Source organism: Mesoplodon mirus, assembly GCF_964341445.2.
Source record: "Mesoplodon mirus genome assembly, chromosome: 3".
Lineage (NCBI taxonomy): Eukaryota > Metazoa > Chordata > Mammalia > Artiodactyla > Ziphiidae > Mesoplodon > Mesoplodon mirus.
Window position 1 is genome coordinate 173,528,628 of NC_138978.1, and position 18,741 is coordinate 173,547,368.

Consider the following 18,741-nt stretch of genomic DNA (forward strand, 5'->3'; position numbering starts at 1 on the left):
CGCCGCCATGCGGCATGTGGAATCCTCCCGGACCGGGGCACGAACCCGCGTCCCCTGCATCGGCAGGCGGACTCCCAACCACTGCGCCACCAGGGAAGCCCGGTATGTTTATATCTTGATAAAGGTGTAGATTTGAGCATTGCAATGTATATACATTTAGCCAAAAGAACCCTAAAACCAAAGCAACCCCTGGAGGGTGCGGATATATACAGGCAGCACACTCTGGCCTCTGGGGGGCTCTTCTGATGTTAGGAGACTGAGCTCTCAGGAGCCAGCACCAACCCCGTGCCCAGGCGTCCCGATGGGCCTCCGGACTCAGTTGGGAGAAATCACTGTCACATCCCACAGGAACTGCTGGTGCCCAGAACCTCAGACAGTGAGTGATATAAATACCACTTGTTACAATAAAGAAGTTTTGCCATTGAATAATAATACTAATCGGTGTTGAGATTAGCCAGAAGGCTATGTTGCAGAGGACAACTGATTCGTCGTAATGCCTTTTTTTTTTTTTTTTTTTTTTTTTTTTTGTGGTACGCGGGCCTCTCACTGTTGTGGCCTCTCCCGTTGCGGAGCGTAGGCTCCGGATGCGCAGGCTCAGTGGCCATGGCTCACAGGCCCAGCTGCTCCGCGGCATGTGGGATCTTCCCGGACCGGGGCATGAACCCGTGTCCCCTGCATCAGCAGGCAGACTCTCAACCACTGCGCCACCAGGGAAGCCTCGTCGTAATGATTTTGATGAACGTGGCCAGTCAGAGGAGACGGGGACAGCTCATGTCCCCCAGGCCTGGCCTCCCACACCTACCTGTACACTTGCTCCTGAAGTGCTGCCTGAGGTCAGAGGGCCTGCATGAGTTTTAAATGGGCAGAAGAAAGTAGAAATATCCACCTTGTTTCTTTTTAAAAGTGAGGAAAACCTTCCTGGAAGTGCCCCCAATCCCACCCCAGCAAACTCCCCTCACATTTCATTTGCCAGATGATGTCACCCAGGTCAGTGCCTCAGCTGGTCACCTGGCAAGGGAAGGGGATACCACCAGCATGGCCTGATTCATCCCCTGGTGCTTAGAAGGGCCCAGCGTCCCCTGTGGTCACAGCAGCTTTGCAGGAGCAAGACAGGGATTCTGTCTTCAGGAGGAAGGGGGAAAGGTCAGCGCACAATGTCCCAGCTCTGTCCCCGCTGCCATCTAAAGAGAGGCCCCATCCAGCCTTTTCCCCCCACTCGAGCCCAGTCTGTCCTTGGAGCAGATCTATGCCAGATGTTCTGTGATTCCCATCTTCCTGGTGAAGGAACTGAAGCTCTGAGAGGTTAGATCAGCTACCCAAGGTCACACAGCTAGTGGGCAGCAGAGTCACCATCTGAACCCAGGGATCGCCAACTCCAAAGGCATGCCTCTTTCACAGGGCTGCACGGCCTTTGCAAGACGCGAACCCAGATGTCCGCAGAAGACAGGAATTGCTTTACCCCAGGCTCTGTGCAGGGGTTCTGTAATCCATACCATAATCACGGTGGTTCCCTCTCATCAGGCTCCACGCTCAGAAACACTCCTTCCAGGCTAAACCTTGGTGGGGCCTCGAGGCTTGAGACCAGCAGTCCCCGTCTTGCCTCTGATTTGGAAGGCCCTTCCTACAGGGGCCCCTCCGTGAGAGTTTGCCCCAGGCAGCAGGTGGTAATTCAGGCCATGGCCCCTGTCCCTGAGCTCTAGTGCCCAGGGGTGACTCAGGAAGGTCCTGGTGGAGCAGGTGGCTTCACAGGTGGTGTGTGAGGCTCATAGCCATAGTCGTCTCCTAAGGTCCCGCCTGTAACAGGCAGCCTCAGTGTGGTCACCCCTGCCCTGCCACACGTTGCCCTCCTGCAGAAGCCCCATCATTAAAGAACATTTCCTTTGGATAAAATGTCCCGGTGGGGAGGCTGGTGGTTTACTTTCAACCCCATGGTCTAAATCTTCCCACCCACTCCAGTTAAAGGGTCAGAGCTCAGCTGGCTGGCAAGGCTCGGCACGCCCCGGCCCCCTGGCTCCTTTTCTCCCCGCGCACCATCACCCCGCGCCTGCCTGGTTGGGCTACAGGCAGCTTCCTCGTTGAGCCGGTGTTCAGGTACATCTTCGCGTCTCGCCAGGGCTGGCGTTCTGCCTCAGCTGTTCCTGGGCCAGTGCCCCTGATCTTTCAAGGCCTGAGTTTGTGTGCCATCTGGTCCAGGAAGTCCGCCCTGACCCTGCAGTCTGGATCCGAGGCCCCGTTGACATGAATCAGTAGCTCTCCAGGCCTCTCTCCTTCTTCACAGAGCTGAGGGGTTAGGAGCCACCCCTGGTCTGTGGACTCCAGAACAGGGCGGTTTGCAGGGAATTGCTGGCGTGTGTGCGCTGGGGACTGTAGAGTCAGGTTGCCTGGGGTTTTATCTTGTTTCCTCCCCTTCCTTATCTAGAGCAGATTATTTATCCTTTCTCTGCTGTGACGATGCGGATAATGATAATGCCAGTCACTCTAAAGACTTCTTGTGAGGATTAAATATAGCCCTTTCTGCTCCAGAGCCTCGTACTCTGCTTATGTGTCTGTCTCCCCCTGCACCTCTTTACCTGTATTTCCGGTGCATAGCACAGTGCTTGGCATGTGGCAGGCCTTCCGTAAACGTTCACTGAATGAATGTATCCCATAATCCTTAGATGTTCTTCTGGTTTCTGAGGACCCTCTGAAAACAGATCTAAAAGGATTACTGTCAGAAACACAGAAGTGATCTGGCTTGATGCATGATCCCTTAGAACTCCTGTAGATGCCTGAAGACTAGCCACACCCCCAAATATGAGTGGGCTCTGGAAACAGGGCCGCCTGAGCTCTGTTCTTCCTGGCGTCCAGCCGTTCTCCGATGAAGAGTTCCGCGGAGCTGTGTGACATGGCCAGTCTGTGACTCATCCGGGGAGGGTTGAGAGAAGGTGCTACTTTTAGAAGCATTCACCCCACGGCAGTGTGGGATGAGAGAAGTCCAGCAGAGCTCGCTACCTAGGAAAGCAGTGGGTGCCCCTCCTGGTGTGTCTTCTCTATTTTCACTCCTCTGCCTCACCTGCCTCCATTCTTTTTCTAGCTACTACGCTGTCCTGTACCCCATGGTGTACCCCATGAAGATCACAGGCAACCGAGCCGTGGTGGCGCTTGCCTACATCTGGCTTCACTCCCTCATCGGCTGCCTGCCACCTCTATTTGGTTGGTCATCGGTGGAGTTTGATGAGTTCAAGTGGATGTGTGTGGCCGCGTGGCACCGGGAGCCTGGCTATACCGCCTTCTGGCAGATCTGGTGTGCCCTGTTCCCCTTCGTGGTCATGCTGGTGTGCTATGGCTTCATCTTCCGCGTGGCCAGGGTCAAGGCACGCAAGGTGCACTGTGGCACCGTGGTCCTCGGGGAGGAGGACGCGCACAGGAGCGGGAGGAAGAACTCCAGCACCTCCACCTCTTCCTCGGGCAGTAGGAAGAACGCCTTTCAGGGCGTGGTCTATTCGGCCAACCAGTGCAAAGCGCTCATCACCATCCTGGTGGTCCTTGGTGCCTTCATGGTCACTTGGGGCCCCTACATGGTCGTCATCACCTCTGAGGCCCTCTGGGGGAAGAACTGTGTCTCCCCAACCCTGGAGACCTGGGCCACTTGGCTGTCCTTTACCAGTGCCATCTGCCACCCCCTGATCTACGGACTCTGGAACAAGACGGTTCGCAAGGAACTACTGGGCATGTGCTTTGGGGATCGGTATTACCGGGAACCGTTTGTGCAGCGGCAGAGGACTTCCAGGCTCTTCAGCATTTCCAACAGGATCACAGGTAACTTGGGAACTTGTCAGGGAAGGGATGCCCACCCTCAGGCGGGTGGAGCCTGTGATCCTGCAGGCGCTTGGGCAGGTTGATGGGCGAGGTCTCAGACTGACTGCTGCTTCAGGGCTTAAAACACAGGTTTCCTCTGGGGAAGGAACATCCCAGAGTGTCCACTGTGATTCCCAAGCAGATTTCCTGAGTTTGGCAGTTGAAGGCAGGGTACACCAGAGTTCAGAAATCCGTGTTCTGGGACCACAGCCGTGGCCTGCTGGCCTGGAGAGTATATCGATAGATCTATCTAGAGAAAAAAGAACCCAAGCATTGGACCAGGCTACCTTCACCTTTCAGTGTTCCTTGAAGGCAGGGTCCTCTTTAAAGCACTTCCTCCCCTCCTCAGTTCTCCTCCTGGACATACTCCATCTTGGGCCTTTCCTCATGGGTCAGTGGTTTCCTTGTATTGTCCCTAATAATTCAGGACGTGTTGATGGCGGACCTCCACTCTCTCATTGAAATGTCACTATCTGGTGTGTGTACAGCTGCTCCTCCATTTGGTAATTGATTTCAGAACTAACAGTTTCTGGACGTGATCCCATCCCCTTTGATGAGACCCAGAGCAATTACTCTAGTGGGGGATAGATTTTTTTTTTAAAACCTTTTTATTTTGAGATAATTTTAGACTCAGTGAAGATTTGGGAAAACAGTACAGAGAATACCCATCCACCTAGCTTCTCCTAGTGCTAACATCTTGCCTAACCGTAGCACAGCTATCAAACCTAAGACATTAACAAACCTAAGTGCTATTAACCGTAGCACAGCTGTCAAACCTAAGACATCGCCAGGGGTGCAGCGCTATTAACAACTACAGACTTGACTCAGATTTCACCCATTTTCCCAATGATGTCCTTTTTCTGTTCCAGGATCCAGTTCGGGATCCCACGTTGTATTCAGTTGTCACATCTCCTTTGTCTTCTTCAGTCTTTGACAAGTCTTTTTTTTTTTTTTTTTTCCTTGTCTTCCGTGACTTGACACTTTTTGTAGAGTCCTGATTGGGGATTTTGTAGAAGGCCCCTCAATTTGCATGTAGCTCATGTATTCTCAGGGTCACAGTGAGGTAATACCTTTTTGGCAGGCAAGGCTGGGTGGGTGATGTGCTCTTCCTAATGAGCATGCCAGGGGTACGTATGTCAGTAGGTCTTCTTACAAGCTAGTTTTTACCCTGATCTCTTGGTTGATGTCTTAGCATGGGCTGCTACAACAAACTACCGTAGCCTGCATGGCTTAAACCCCAGACATTCATTTTTTCATAGTTCAGGAGGCTGGAAGTCTGAGGTCAGGGTGGCAGCATGGTTGGGTTCTGGTGAGGACCCTCTTCCAGGCTGTCCTTTTGCTGTGTCCTCCCGTGGCGGAGGGTTGGGGAGAGGGACAGGAGAGAGAAAGCTCTCCAGTCTCTTCTTATAAGCACCCCACCCTCGTGACCTCTGCTAAACCTCAGTACCTTCCCGAGGACCCACCTCTGAATCCCATCACATTGGGGGTTAGGGCTCCAGTGTATGAATTTCAGTCCCTACAGTTAAGGTGGCGTCTGCCGGGTTTCCCCACTGTAAATTCACTTCTTTTTCCATTGTCATTAATAAGTACAACATAGGAGATATTTTGAGGCTCCCACCGTTTGTAGCATGCACTGGTGGAGCTTGCCCCTGCAGTTATGACCGTGTTGTCTGAGGGAGACTGTCATCTGGACAGGCTGTTGGAAGAGAGACTCTGAGGGCACTTATCAGACCATATTCAAGGAAAGCGCCAGTTCAGACTGCAGTTCTAGTCTCTTGCCAGATGACTTCGGGCAACTCAGGCTGCTCGAGATAATTTTTCCTCCTCAGGAAATAGGTCTTCCACCTACCCTCTCAAGAGGGTGGAAAGAAATAACAACTCTTAATTATCATGAATATTCAGTGGTAGTGATGATAGGAGTCTTTTCCATGTGGCAATTAAACACACCACTGTCACTGATTTATCTCAGGGACTGATGGCGTGTTCCTTCTTGAGAAAGGAAGGAATTCTGGGACTTTTTATTTTGACTGTAGGAGAAAAAAAATCTCTCAGGACCCCAGTATTTTAATTCCTGAAATGCCCACGCCCTGCCACTGGCAAGACCATGATTCCAAGTGTGACTTGTGAGCCAGGAAGAGTACATTCAGGGTTTGGTTTCATTTCACTGATTAACTTATTTGTTCAGATTTTGTAAAATCACTTACCTTCTAGGCAAAAAAAAAAAAAAATTAAATGTTTTCGATTCCAATGAAGTTAAGAATGAGGAAGGGAAAAAAATGAGGAAGGAGAATGGAGAAGGAGAGGGTAGATAGAACAGAAAGAAACATCTGCTTTGGGGGCCAAGATTTTCCATGCAAGCCACTTGAGATTATCCTGGAAGAGTGTGTGGGGCTGTGAGAACAGGCGGAAAACACCCGCTGTGGTTGGGTCGGCAAGTCCAAGACGGTGAGCAGTCTCCTCACTGAGGGAAAAGCAGTCTTGTGGGATGTGTCTGGGCTGAAGAGCCTGTGGGATGATGGGTTCTGAGGTGCTGACCTTCCCCTTGAATGGGAGCCGGGGGCATCCCTGCTGTGTCTTCCCGGGACGTCCTGACTTCAGGAGGTGGGCAACAGCATCAGCAGGAGTCTTGGAAAGAGCAGAATGCAGTGCCCACCCCAGCTCCGCGCTCCACTCCAGCCACGCCAGGAATGCCCACGGCCTTTCTGGTCAGGAGGGAGAACTCTGCCCTCCACCTCGCACCCCTGGTAAGAAGGATGGTAGGATTTGTTCCAAAGCAAGAAGAGGCTCGGAGGGCCTGTCTCGGTTTTGTTCCTCTCCGTCTGCATAGGCATCTGCAAAGTTTTCACCAAAGGATTCAGTACATAGAATTATAAACTTTCCTAACAGTGCTTGTGAACGCAGGTGCAGGGAAGTGGCATTCCACAGACACCTGGAGCTTTCCTGCTGACTCTGGGAGGCCAGGAGTTTTACCCATGCAGTCATGTTTATTTCATACACAGATTTCAGCCATAAACCATGGATTTGGGTTTTCTCATTCTCTTAGCCCCAAACTGAAGAAGTGCAGCAGCTTGGGTTTTCCCTGGGTGCCAGCTGTCCCCGGGCCACCACAATACGTTCTGCTTGTGAGGTCTCATTAGCAGATTCCCATGGGGCTCCCCTAGGAATTGAGATCTCTGGCCTCCCTGGGGTTTGCCAGGCAGGGCCACTTCATGGTGGGTAGGTCAACCCTGGAGTGGACATTGATTCTAGTGCTGAAAGGTGACCTAAATGCTTACGTTTGGTCTTGGGAGGCCAGACTACAAATCCGAAGCTGACAGGTGGCTACAGGTGGTCGAAGCAGAGAAGGGGCCTTCAGGAGAAAGGGCCACAGGCTTCTCCAACAGCTCTGCCATTTGCCAACCCAGTTGGGGTGGACAGCCCAGACATCAGCCCAACCCAGGCTTCGCGGGAGGCCTGCGCATGGTGGGAGGGCAGCCTCTCCAAATGCTGCACTCGTGTGATGCTCGAAGTTCCTGGAACTGGGAATAGAGCCTTCCCAGCTGTCTTCTGCAGAGAAGGACGCTGACTCCCATTTGCTCAGAGGAAATGCCCCACCTCAGGGCCCTTGTGAGGTCTGGGCTGGAGGGAAGGAAGGAGACCCTGGGGCCTTTGAATTTTCCTGCTTTGCTTTACCAAGTTCCCTTCCTGGTGCCACCTAGAGGTCTTCTGGTTACTTCAGAGTGCCAGTGTCACCCCAGAATTGCACTCTGTTCTTTTAGCCTCTCAAAGGCACTCAGGACTGTTCTGGCCACTCCAGGCTTCTGATCTGATCCCCATGCCTGTCATTTTGTGCCTTCTTTCTTTCTTTCTTTTTAAAAAAAAATTTTGTGTAAGGGGTTGGATTGGGCCCAGCCCAGTAGATGTGTTGTTGTTTCACGTGAAAAAACTCAGGGTAACTGAGTGTACTCCCCAGTGGTAAAATGCTGGATAAACACAGAATAGAGAGTTGCCGCCTGGTTGCCCTGTTTCCACATCTCTTAGCCGAGGTACATTGGTCTGGCTCCAGTGATTTCTCCCACTGGTAGAGACCAGGACTCGTGCCTCGCTTTCACTGCAGCCTCAGAGATGGTGTCCAGAGCCCACTGTGGCCTCGGCCGTCCCGGTTGGCAGTGGATGTTCCCCCAGCGGCCCACCCCTCCGCAAGCTGGGCTTCCAGCTGAGACCTAGTCATATTCTGAGGCCAAGACCCTGGAGGTGGGCGATCATGTTTGGGGTCTCCTCTGGCCCCAGACCTCCACACCAAGCCCCAGGAGAGGGGAAGGCTCCTTGCAGAAGTGCTTTCCCCACAGGTCATGACAGGGGCTTCTGAGAGCAGCGTGCTCTGACTGCACGGGTTCACCCCCCATCATTTCCTCCGTGGCTCTGAAGGAGAAAGGACAGCATGTGTGTCATGTTGCTTTGTCCCCTCAGAAGAATTAGGATGAAGGTACAGGCTGGAGGTGTCTCCTGTCTGTAGGTTTGCTGTGGGGGGGAACGCTGGTGGTCCTTCGTGGCAGGTAGGTAGATCTTCCTCGTGAGATCAGAGGAGTTTGACTTTTCTGTGCTTTTTTTTTGATTGCTAAGAGTGCCTTTTTTGTTAACTCCATGGTCTTTATGGGCTCCAGCTCTTTTGTTCATGGGTTCATTATTTTCTCCGTTTTCTAAGGGCACCCAGTTAGAATTCTGTTTGTTTTCTTAAGCTCCCTGCATCGTCTCCCGAGACATCCTTGTTTCCTCCCTTCTCTCCTTCCTCCCTTCCTTTTTGATTCCCCCATCCCTGCTAGTGCCTTTCCTTAAGTATCCGGTGATCTCCGCTGTCCCTCACGGTTAGTAAGTCGGCCCAGGAAAGCCGGCGGGAAGCCCTGGGCGGTGGTGGGACTGGGCCATCTCACGGGGCGCCCGCCTCTTGGGGTCTGCGGGGCTTTTCTCTCTGGCTGGCTGGATTTCCCTGGGGATGGGGCCTCTGGTCTCCTGCCCAGGTTAGGTGAGGCCATGGGGCGGGGCCCCCACTGGTCACTATGTAGCCTCTCATTGTTCCCTCGGCTTTTGCCACGTTGCCATGTGCCTGGTGTCGCTAAGGCCAGAGTCCCCCAGTTCACTCTGTCTGCTCTCCTGCCAACATGGGGAATAGGAGCCTGGACCCCGAGCTGGGAACAGCAGTGGAGGGGACCCACTGCTTCCTGTAGAGCCTTTCCATCAAGCCCCACCTGCCTGCAGAGACTCCGGGCATCCAGTTCCTGAGCTTCTGGGGGCCTCCTTCCAGGCCTCCGCCTCTGCCAGCCTCAGCTCTGTCCTGGGCCAGTTTCACTGCCCACTTCCCACCTTCCAACTTACAAACATCCTCTTCATTTGGGGGTTTCGGCGTCTTCAAAAAACATCCCCCTTTTGGTATTCAGGTGGGATCTCAGGCGTTAAACACGCACCCGTGTTTAACTGGAAGGTCTTCTCCCAGGCCTGTTCACCTCGTTTTCTCTCCCACCTGCTTTGTTGGTGTTTGACGTTTGTCAGGAGCGCTTCCCCTCTGGGGGGACCCAGTGAATCCTGTCACCGACTCCCCGGGATTGGAACAAGGGGCGAAGTGAAGGAAGGGCGGCCCCGAGCTTCGTGTCCTCAGGGCTTTGCGAGGGGGACAGGGCGGCCAGGGGCGCCGGGGCAAGGCCCCTGGGGACTGGGCGGGCCGTGGATTGTGCAGTCAGTGCCGACCTTGCCTTGCAGACCTGGGCCTGTCCCCACACCTCACGGCACTCATGGCAGGCGGGCAGCCCCTGGGGAATAGCAGCAGCACGGGAGACACCGGCTTCAGCTGCTCTCAGGACTCAGGTAAGCCCCTCACCTGTCGCGTTTCCCCAGGGCCTGCCGGGTGGGAGCTGGTGGGGAGAGGGATGTCTCCCAGGGTGTGGAGGGGCGAGAGTCACGGCTCTTCAGCATCTCTGTGCCCCAGTTTCCTCCTCCCTACACTGGGGATCTCGGCTCCTGTTCTCTCTGCCGTGCAGGGTTGTTGTGAGATTCAAATTAAGTGAAAGCCTTTGAAAAGTTAAAATGCTAAATGATTGTCCATTGTTACTCGAATTATAATAAGCATCGTCCAGTGCAGGCTCCGGAGTCCACCTGCTTGGTTTTCAGTCTCAAATTGACTTTTAAGAGCTGTGTTATCTCAGACCAGCTCCTCAGTCTCTTTCTAAACCTTCGAGTTTCTCCATTTGTGAGCTGGGGCAGCCGTCCCTCAATCAAGGGCAGTTCCAGCCAGGTTGGATACCTTGTCACCATCATTAGATGCCCTGCGACCTGCCTGTGGGGAACTCGGTCTCCCCAAAGAAACACATCTCCACCGGCATTCCCCAGACCCTCCCTGTAGCTGCTGCCCAGGGGATGGTGCCGGCCCAGGACTCCTCCCCGCAGCGGCAGGCTCTGTGATGTCACAGTCTGCTGCCAGCCGCTCTGGGGACCCAAGTGCCACACCCCGTGCTTGCCAGCTCATGACTGGATGAGAGGCTCGTGGGCAGAGGCCTACGTCCCTAGCGGACTTCACAACATGGTGGTTAAGCACACAGCTTCCCACATCGGACAGATCTCGGATCACAGGCAGGATATTTAGTCCCTCAGCATCCTTCCACGTCTACAAAATGGGGATCGAAATTCTCTCTACCTCATAGAGTTGCTGGGAGGATTTCGAGTCGAGACGTGTGAAGGTGTGACACGTTGCCTGGCGCACAACAGGTGCCTCATCAGTGGAAGTCATCACTCGTGAGGGTGGTGTCCCTACGTCAGTCATTCATGGAGCTGACGAAGCACCCCATCCCGGGGCTGCCGTCTGTCCATGTTCTGGGATGAAGGGAGGGTGCTAAATCCTGGACCTCGACGGCAGGCTGTCTGTGGGCATTTCCCTCCCTGCTCTTCCATGTCTCCTGCCGGCACCTTTGGAAAACTCCTCTCTGCCTTGACCTGTGTGTTTCTTGGCCTGAGCCTGTGTCCCGGAATTCTGGGGGGACCGGCCGTGGGCAGGGACCCAGACCAGGCCTCCTGTCGTGGAGCATTTCCCCGCAGGCAGAACATTCCCTGAGGATGTTCTCCCACTGGCAGCCCCGAGGCTTGAGCCACTGGTAACACCCTCCCTTGTAGGCCTGAGTCCCTGCTGTGACTTGAAGGACAGGAGGGTCTCTGTCTCTCTCCCTCTTCTCAGACAGCCAGCAGGAATCCAGAGGCAGAGTGACATTCATTCATTTAACAGATATTTACTTGCCAAGCCCTTGCTTTGAGCAGACACCGCGCTGGGTTCTGGAGATGTAGTGGTAAACTGCCCTCGTGGGGCTTTCCGTCTGGTGGGCAAGACGGCCATCCCATGTGCTTTCAATGGGTGAATTGTGTGGGATGCTAATTATACCTCAATAATTCTGCTTTTAATAAGGGTTATAAGGGTGATGAGAGCTATGGAAGGGGAAGCCGAGTGCTGTGAGGACACGTAACGGAGTTGTATGTGCCCCCCGTTGGGGAGAACTTGGCGGGGGGGAGGGTGGCGTTAGAAAAGCTTCTCTGAGGAAGTGATGTTAAAACCTTAAGAGGGAATAGGGGGTGACCAGGCAAAAAGGAGTAAGGGGACAATGTCGTAGGCCAGAGGTCCCCAACCTTTTGGGCACCAGGGACCGGTCTCCTGGAAGACAATTTTTCCACGGACGGGGGAGGGCGTGGTTCAGGCAGTGATGCCAGCGATGGGGGAGCCGCAGGTGAAGCTTCGCTCGTGTGCCCGCCATTCACCTCCTGCTGTGCGGCCCGGTTCCTAACAGGCCGCAGCCCGGCACTGATCCACGGCCCAGGGCTTGGGAACCCCTGTTGTAGGCAGAAGAAAGAGCATGGGCTTCGGGGTCACCCAGACCGGAGTGTGAGCTTCAGCCCCGCTGTTTATTAGCCGTGTCCTCACGAGTGATGACTTCCACTGATGAGGCACCTGTTGTGCGCCAGGCAACGTGTCACACCTTCACACGTCTCGACTCAGAATCCTCCCAGCAACGCTATGAGGTAGAGAGAATTTCGATCCCCATTTTGTAGACGTGGAAGGATGCTGAGGGACTAAATATCCTGCCTGTGATCCTAGATCTGTCCGATTTGGGAAGCTGTGTGCTTAACCACCATGTTGTGAAGTCCGCTAGAGGAATACGCCTTTTCAGGTTGTTCTGCAAAAACACACGAGGGGGGCTTCCCTGGTGGCGCAGTGGTTGAGAGTCTGCCTGCTGATGCAGGGCACACGGGTTCGTGCCCCGGTCCGGGAGGACCCCACATGCCGCGGAGCAGCTGGGCCCGTGAGCCATGGCCGCTGAGCCTGCGCATCCGGAGCCTGTGCTCCGCAATGGGAGAGGCCACAGCAGTGAGAGGCCCGCGTACCGCAAAAACAAAACAAAACAAAACAAACAAAACATATGAGGAGCTCCCAGCTCCCCCTTTCTTCTTAATTTCCTGAGCACCAAGGCCTTGAAGGACTGATAGCTCGAGACTAAGACAGAACCAGACTGGTCCCAGCGCCTGCCCCAGTGTGGGGTCCGGGTCCTGCTCAGCCCTCCTGCCGTTCCCCACCCTGGTCCCCCTTGCCCCCGCCTGCCCAGCTCTCTCTCATAGGACTTCCTTCCTTTCTGCCTTTTCCCCACTTTTTGGGGGGCATATTTCTCAATCCCTTTTTGGCCCCCAAAGAAGTTTACATGTTCAGGTTTGAAATGTTTATTTAGCACAGCATACTTTAACTCAAATGATAGAAATTCAAACTGTAAGAAGAATCGCTCTGAACACCAAGCCCCTTTCACAGGGCCCCCTCGTCCGCTCAGCCCGACTGCGCTTCCCCACTCCAAGTCTGGCAGACTCATCACGTGTGAGTCCGCTCGCTGTGGCCGGTAACCCGTCCGCCTGGATAACGCTGCTGTATTCTTGGTGTGTCTGAAGCAGCCCCAGTGGCTGGCTGCAAACTCCCTGAAATAGGACGAGAGACAGTGTGTGTCCTGGGCAAATGATGCAGGGCACTTGGTTGCACCCGACTGTGGGTTTGAACAAATGAAAGGGGAGAGAGGGATGCCAGGGGTGTGAGCGAGGGCGAGAAAGGTGGCGAGCAGGACTTGGCGTTGCCTGTTGTAGGCGCACAATCTGCCCTTGGTCTTAGGAACAGATGTCATGCTGCTTGAAGACTTCACGTCGGATGACCACCCTCCCTCCCACACTTGCCCACCCAAGAGGAGGAACTCAGTGACGTTCGAAGATGAAGTGGAACAAATCAAAGGTTGGTTTCTGTGACTGATGTCTTCAGGGAAACGGGGGAAAGGAAAGGATCTTAGGCAAGTTCCTTGGCCCAGCCTGCTCCCATCCCCGGCACACCAGGGCTCCCACCTTGGCCCAGCCCCATGTCGCTCCCGACCTGCCAGTCTCACTTGAGTCCTTAGGCTTCCAACTCTCAGAGCAAGCAGCATCTAAGACTGGGCAAGCAGTGGCCTACGTAGACAGACAGACAGACAGATACACACACACACACACACAGTTCCCATCTCCTCCCTCAGGAAGTTGCCCGACTGGATACAACAGTTTCTGAGCCCTCCATGGTTTCTTTCCTTTATGGATGATGTGTGGTTATGAATCTGAACCTGCCTTCTTTGAGCCTCAGCTTCCTCATGTGGAAAATGGAAGTAATTGCCCAATGAGTGCGCCGACTTCACCGGAGGCAAAGGCCGCCGTCTTGATTGGCCTGTTGCCTCTGAAGCTGATGGGGGCGCTGGGATCCTGTGAGAGGAATGAGTTCTGCTATAATCCAGTCCCTAGGTTTTTCTGCTCCAGTTGTTCTGAATTCAACCCTCAGCACTCTCGGTGCCTCTGGAACTTGGGGTCTAGTTTCCCATCCAGATATGCTGATTAGAAGAGTGACAAAGGAGCCATCCAGGCTGCCCACAGATGGAAGAAGCTCTTTTCTTCTGAATCCCACCTGGTGGTGAGGACAGCCACCGACATGGCCGGATGTGGATGTGGTGGAAGAGTCCAGGGACTTTAAGATATAAATTCTTCAGAAATGCTGAGTACCAAAATAAATATGGGCTGGGTCAGAGTTTTAGGTTCATAATTTGTCCTATCTCTTCTACCACCCCCTCCCTGATTCCAGATGAATGGAGGGGTGGTTGTGGACGTCAAGGAGGCAGATATCAGCTGGTCTGCTTTACGGGCAAAGTGGATTCAAGAACGGAGCTTGGATTAGCAGCTTCATGGGCTTTATAATATGTTACTCTCGTGTTAAAAAAAATGGATTGAAGCCCTCCACAATCCACCCAGCCCGCATAGGGCCAAGCCTGCCCCATCCAGCCTACGTGTTGGGGGATGGCAGTTCCAAAGGTGCCTTCTCTGCATGCAGGGCAGGGGGCAGGCACGTGTGTTAAGACCATGTCAGTCCTCCCGGGAGTGAGTGGCAGGGCAGAGGTCCTCCCCTCTTTCCCTCCTGGAGCGTGGGGTGGAAGTTGCCTACTCCTTCCTCCTTCCCTCCCTCCCTCCTTCCCTCCCTCCCTCCTTCCCTCCTTCCCTCCCTCCCTCCCTCTCTCTCTCCCTCCCTCCCTCCTTCCCTCTCTCCCTCCCTCCCTCCCTCCTTCCTTCCCTCCTTCCCTCCCTCTCTCCCTCTCTCCCTCCCTCCCTCCCTCCTCCCTCCTTCCTTCCCTCCCTCCCTCCCTCCCTCCTTCCTTCCCTCCTTCCCTCCCTCTCTCCCTCCCTCCCTCCCTCCTCCCTCCTTCCTTCCCTCCCTCCCTCCCTCCTTCCTTCCCTCCTTCCCTCCCTCTCTCCCTCCCTCCCTCCCTCCTCCCTCCTTCCTTCCCTCCCTCCCTCCCTCCCTCCTTCCTTCCCTCCTTCCCTCCCTCTCTCCCTCCCTCCCTCCCTCCTCCCTCCTTCCCTCCCTCCCTCCCTCCCTCCCTCTCTCCCTCCCTCCCTCCTTCCCTCTCTCTCTCCCTCCCTCCCTCCCTTCCTCCCTCCTTTCCTCCCTCCTGTGCACTTTAGGTGTCAGGAGTCCTAATCCTGGGGGAAGGGGCACCCGAACCTTTAATGTCTTTCCAGTCCTGAGGTTCTCCATGGCTTTGGGGAATCTCTGAGCGAGGGTGGAGAGGACGGAGACCACATTCAGGTTTGTGGAAGTTTAGAGCCGAAGCTATTCTACACTCCGGGGAGCTGAAAGACCAGAGAACTCTTTCAAAGATGTAAAAATTTGAATGTCATTAATAGAAAGTATTTATCAAGCCTTTTCTGTGAGCCAGACCTAGGCTAAAGCACCTTAGGAAGAGCTGTCTAGTTATCACGGGAACCCGATGATGTAAGGGGTGTGCCATGATCTTCTCTTTACAGATGAGGAAACTGACATTAGATTAAATTACTTCTAAGATTTCCCAGATAGTCAGTAGGGGAGTCAAGGATTGTCACCTTACAGACTGTGACTCCAGAACCCACACCCTTCACCTCAGTTTGCCTCCCCTCCCAGGGGCAGTGAAGCAAGAGCAGGCCTATCCCGGGACAGCCATGGTCCTGGTCCCTCGCTAACCTTTTTTTCTGCCTTCCCTCTCAGAAGCTGCCAAGAACCCTATTCTTCACGTGAAAGCCGAAGTGCACAAGTCCTTGGACAGTTACGCAGCCAGCTTGGCCAAAGCCATAGAGGCTGAAGCCAAAGTCAACTTATTTGGGGAGGAGGCATTGCCTGGGGTCTTGCTTGCAGCACGGACTGTTCCCGGGGTTGGCTTTGGGAGCCGCCGAGGTAGCAGAACTCTCGCGAGTCAGAGGCTGCAGCTGCAGAGCATCGAAGAGGGGAACGTTTTAGCCGCGGAGCAGACGTGAGGGCGGATGCCCGTTACCATCTGTGCCGGGGCCCGGGAGCAACACTGGTGTGCAGCCATCAGAAAAAACACTGAAAACAGTGTCTGTAAGTGACTTCCGTGTCTCTGTGAGACCACACGTGGGCTTCCTTGAGGTCCCAGTGATGGGACCAGAGGCATCTAGAACACAAAGCAAAGCCGACGGAGGTGTGGCTGAGACTTTGTGGGAGGTGGGCCGTAGAGGGGAACTAGAGACCACGGCTTAGAAGGAGACCGCCGCGTGGGTCACTTCCTCTGCACAACCTGTGCCCTGGGGCTCCAGCCACGCACTGTCCCGGAGGCCTCAGGAGGCTAGCCCTTCCCAGTGCCCTTCGGAGGATGGCGCTTCTTCTGGGTGGTTGATGTGGACCCTGCGAGGCTGTCCGTTTTACACTAAATGGTCCCCAGAGGAGAGCCCAGGAGCCGAGCTCCCCAGATCTAGGTGCTGCGCCCTGGGGTCCTGGTTATGACCTTGCCTCTGGTGGCTGGTGCTAGTAGGGACAGCTCACGGGCCGCTGGGCCGACGCACCAGGCCTGGGGCTGCTGTGGCTGAGGACGGGGCCGCCTCCCTGGTGACTGAGTCTTTGCTATTTCGTAAGAAGGGAGAAACCACTGTAAAAGACAGGAGGAAGGAGCAGATACCAGATGTTTCATTTCTAGAATTAAAAAAAACAAAAAAATCCATTTGGTTAGGATGAAACCACGATGTTACTGAGCCTGAACGGGCCATGGGGCCAAGCGCTGCTGGGAACTAGAGATACTGTTATCGTTGGAGGGAATCCCCTTCACATAGGAAGACCTCATGGAATAGACTCTGCTTGTGATGTTTGATGGACTGTTTCGATTAGCTGGCCTCCAGGGAACACTCCCGTAGGCAGCAGCTACTGTTTCCCCGCCCTGAGCAGTGTAAGACGAGACACACTTGAAGAAACGCTAGACCTGGCGTCAGCAACCTGCGTGCAGGCCCGGCTCTGCCGTACCTTCCTCATGTCATTGGGACTCCCTGTCACCTCTAGGCCATCTGGAAAATAAGATAAGGGAGTGAGGGGTTGGATTGAATGGTGGCCAGGATCATGTCTAACTCTGATCTTTGATGTTCTCTGAATTTGTAAGTTAGAAAAAAAAAAAAAGTGACCCACGGACCAACATTTGCACAGCTTTTGAGTGTGGCTTCTAATGGGCATGTGAAGCACTGCAAGCCCGGGTACGTGGGCTGATCCGATGTGTCTAGAGCACAGTTCTGACAGGATGCCAGCCGGCAAGACACATAAATGGGGGCAGAGGGCGCCTCTCACTTCCTCAGAGGCGGAAGTGGGCCGCGCACTGTGACTTGTATGTTAGATCTCCCTCCCTTGGAGTTGGGATGGCAGTTGAACGTGCGGGCTTGGAGCGGTGGCTGTGGTGACGTGAACCACCTGTGCCTGCCCTTCAGCTTGGGTGATTAGACCAGCCCAGTGCAGGCCTTTCCCCACCTTCAGAATTCCTGGGGGTCAGCAGAGGGTACGTTCTGAGGAGATCTACCTGCGTCTGCTAGGAGGCAGCCATCCCAGAAAGGGGATCACTTCTGTGGCGTTCCACTGGGGTCTAGCTAGCTCTCAGTGAGGCAGTGTCTCTTTGCTGTGTGGCAGAGACCCAGTGGTTGGCTGGTCCCCTGGTCTGAAATTTACAGAAGACTTCCTGAGACCTGGGGGCTGCTACCTTCCCGGTGATCAAAACTCATCAGCAACTCCTGTGGGTCCGCTGGGTGCCAGCCACTGGTCTGCGTTCTGGACGGGAGTGGGAAGAACCCTTGGGTTCTGCTGATGAGACGTGCACATCAGTCAGACTATGACTGGGTGGCATTCCTAAACCTGAGGGCATTTTATGTTTTCTGCATGTAATTTTTCCTAGCACTTGTCCTTGTCTCGTTTCTAAAGGGACCGTACTCCTGAGCTTCTACTATGCACCAAGGTGGAACAGGGCAGGGACCTTTACCTCTAGGTTGGAATAGCCCAGGATGCCACCCCTCCCCCACCCCTTAGGGCATTTTGAGTGCCGCAAAGTGACTTGCAACCCAGGGGCTGGAGAGTGCTTCCCCTGGACTGTACTTAGCTCGGCTCTAGGGAGACAGTCCTGAGACACCACCCACCCAAGTCCTCACTGGCTGATCCCATACTAGCTCAGATATACTAGGATTTAATCTAAGCCAGTCTAGCAATACTGCACTTCCTGAAAGCATTCTGTGCGTTTCCTCTCTTCTACTGAAGTCCATTTATTTATTCTGCTACCAGACACTGCACATCCAGCGTGTGCAAGGCACCAAGCTAGGCTCTGTGAGTAGTAACACTAAAGCGTTTTCACTCTAATATAGGGAGAGACCTGGGAGAGTCTGAGGCTAATAAATTGCAAAGTCCATTAGTGATTGTAGAAAGAACTGTGGGCTCCAGAGGGAGGTGACTAATTCCAGTTAGGAGTTAGGGGTAGCGCCATGTAGGAGGTGACTGTTTGAGCCAAGCCTTGGAGGATGTCTGGCAGCTGGAACCATGTTTTGCATATTCATGAATTCAGATTTTCCTTGATTCAGCCTGAGCGCGAGGAAGGAGAGCGAAAGGAGGTGGAGGGTGGAGGGGGCAGGGACGTCATCCCCACACACGCTGAGGTTTCTGAGAGGATTTTTGAGGACCCCTGTCCTTAGCGCAGAAGGTCAGAACCCCAACTGCCCCCGCTGAACCCAGGCCCGTTAGCTTTATCCTGCTGTGCAGCAGCAGCCTGAGGACTTCCTGAGGGGGCCACGTGGACAGTGGCAGGTGGGGACACTTGGCCACTTGTTCACGTAAAAACCTCAGTCCTGCATCTTCTGGTTTTGACAGGACCACGTTTAGGACTGTTGCCCATCTCTGCTTCTTTCATAGAGATTGCCACTTGACCGGGTGCCCCCCCATTGCTATACCTCAGATACCAGGTTTGGGGGCTAGTGTGACCCAGAAGGCACCGGAGTCCCACGCCACCGAGCACACCGCTCAATCCCTAGCCTTTTCCCAGGCCAGACGCACCAAGACTGGAGTTC

The 18,741-nt window shown here is 54.2% G+C and overlaps 1 protein-coding gene across 9 annotated transcripts in view; it reads left to right on the plus strand.

Annotated features, from left to right (window-relative positions):
• GPR161 (G protein-coupled receptor 161) overlaps positions 1-18,210 on the plus strand; it is a 50,573-nt gene extending 32,363 nt beyond the window's left edge. For all 9 annotated transcript variants that reach the window (XM_082612466.1, XM_082612462.1, XM_082612463.1 and 6 more), the window contains 4 exons: positions 3,074-3,798; positions 9,571-9,675; positions 12,995-13,111; positions 15,413-18,210. In XM_082612466.1, the coding sequence (XP_082468592.1) occupies positions 3,074-3,798; positions 9,571-9,675; positions 12,995-13,111; positions 15,413-15,678 (1,213 nt within the window). In that variant the 3' untranslated portion in view covers positions 15,679-18,210. The remainder of the gene's footprint in view (positions 1-3,073; positions 3,799-9,570; positions 9,676-12,994; positions 13,112-15,412) is intronic.
• The last annotated feature ends 531 nt before the right edge of the window (positions 18,211-18,741 follow it).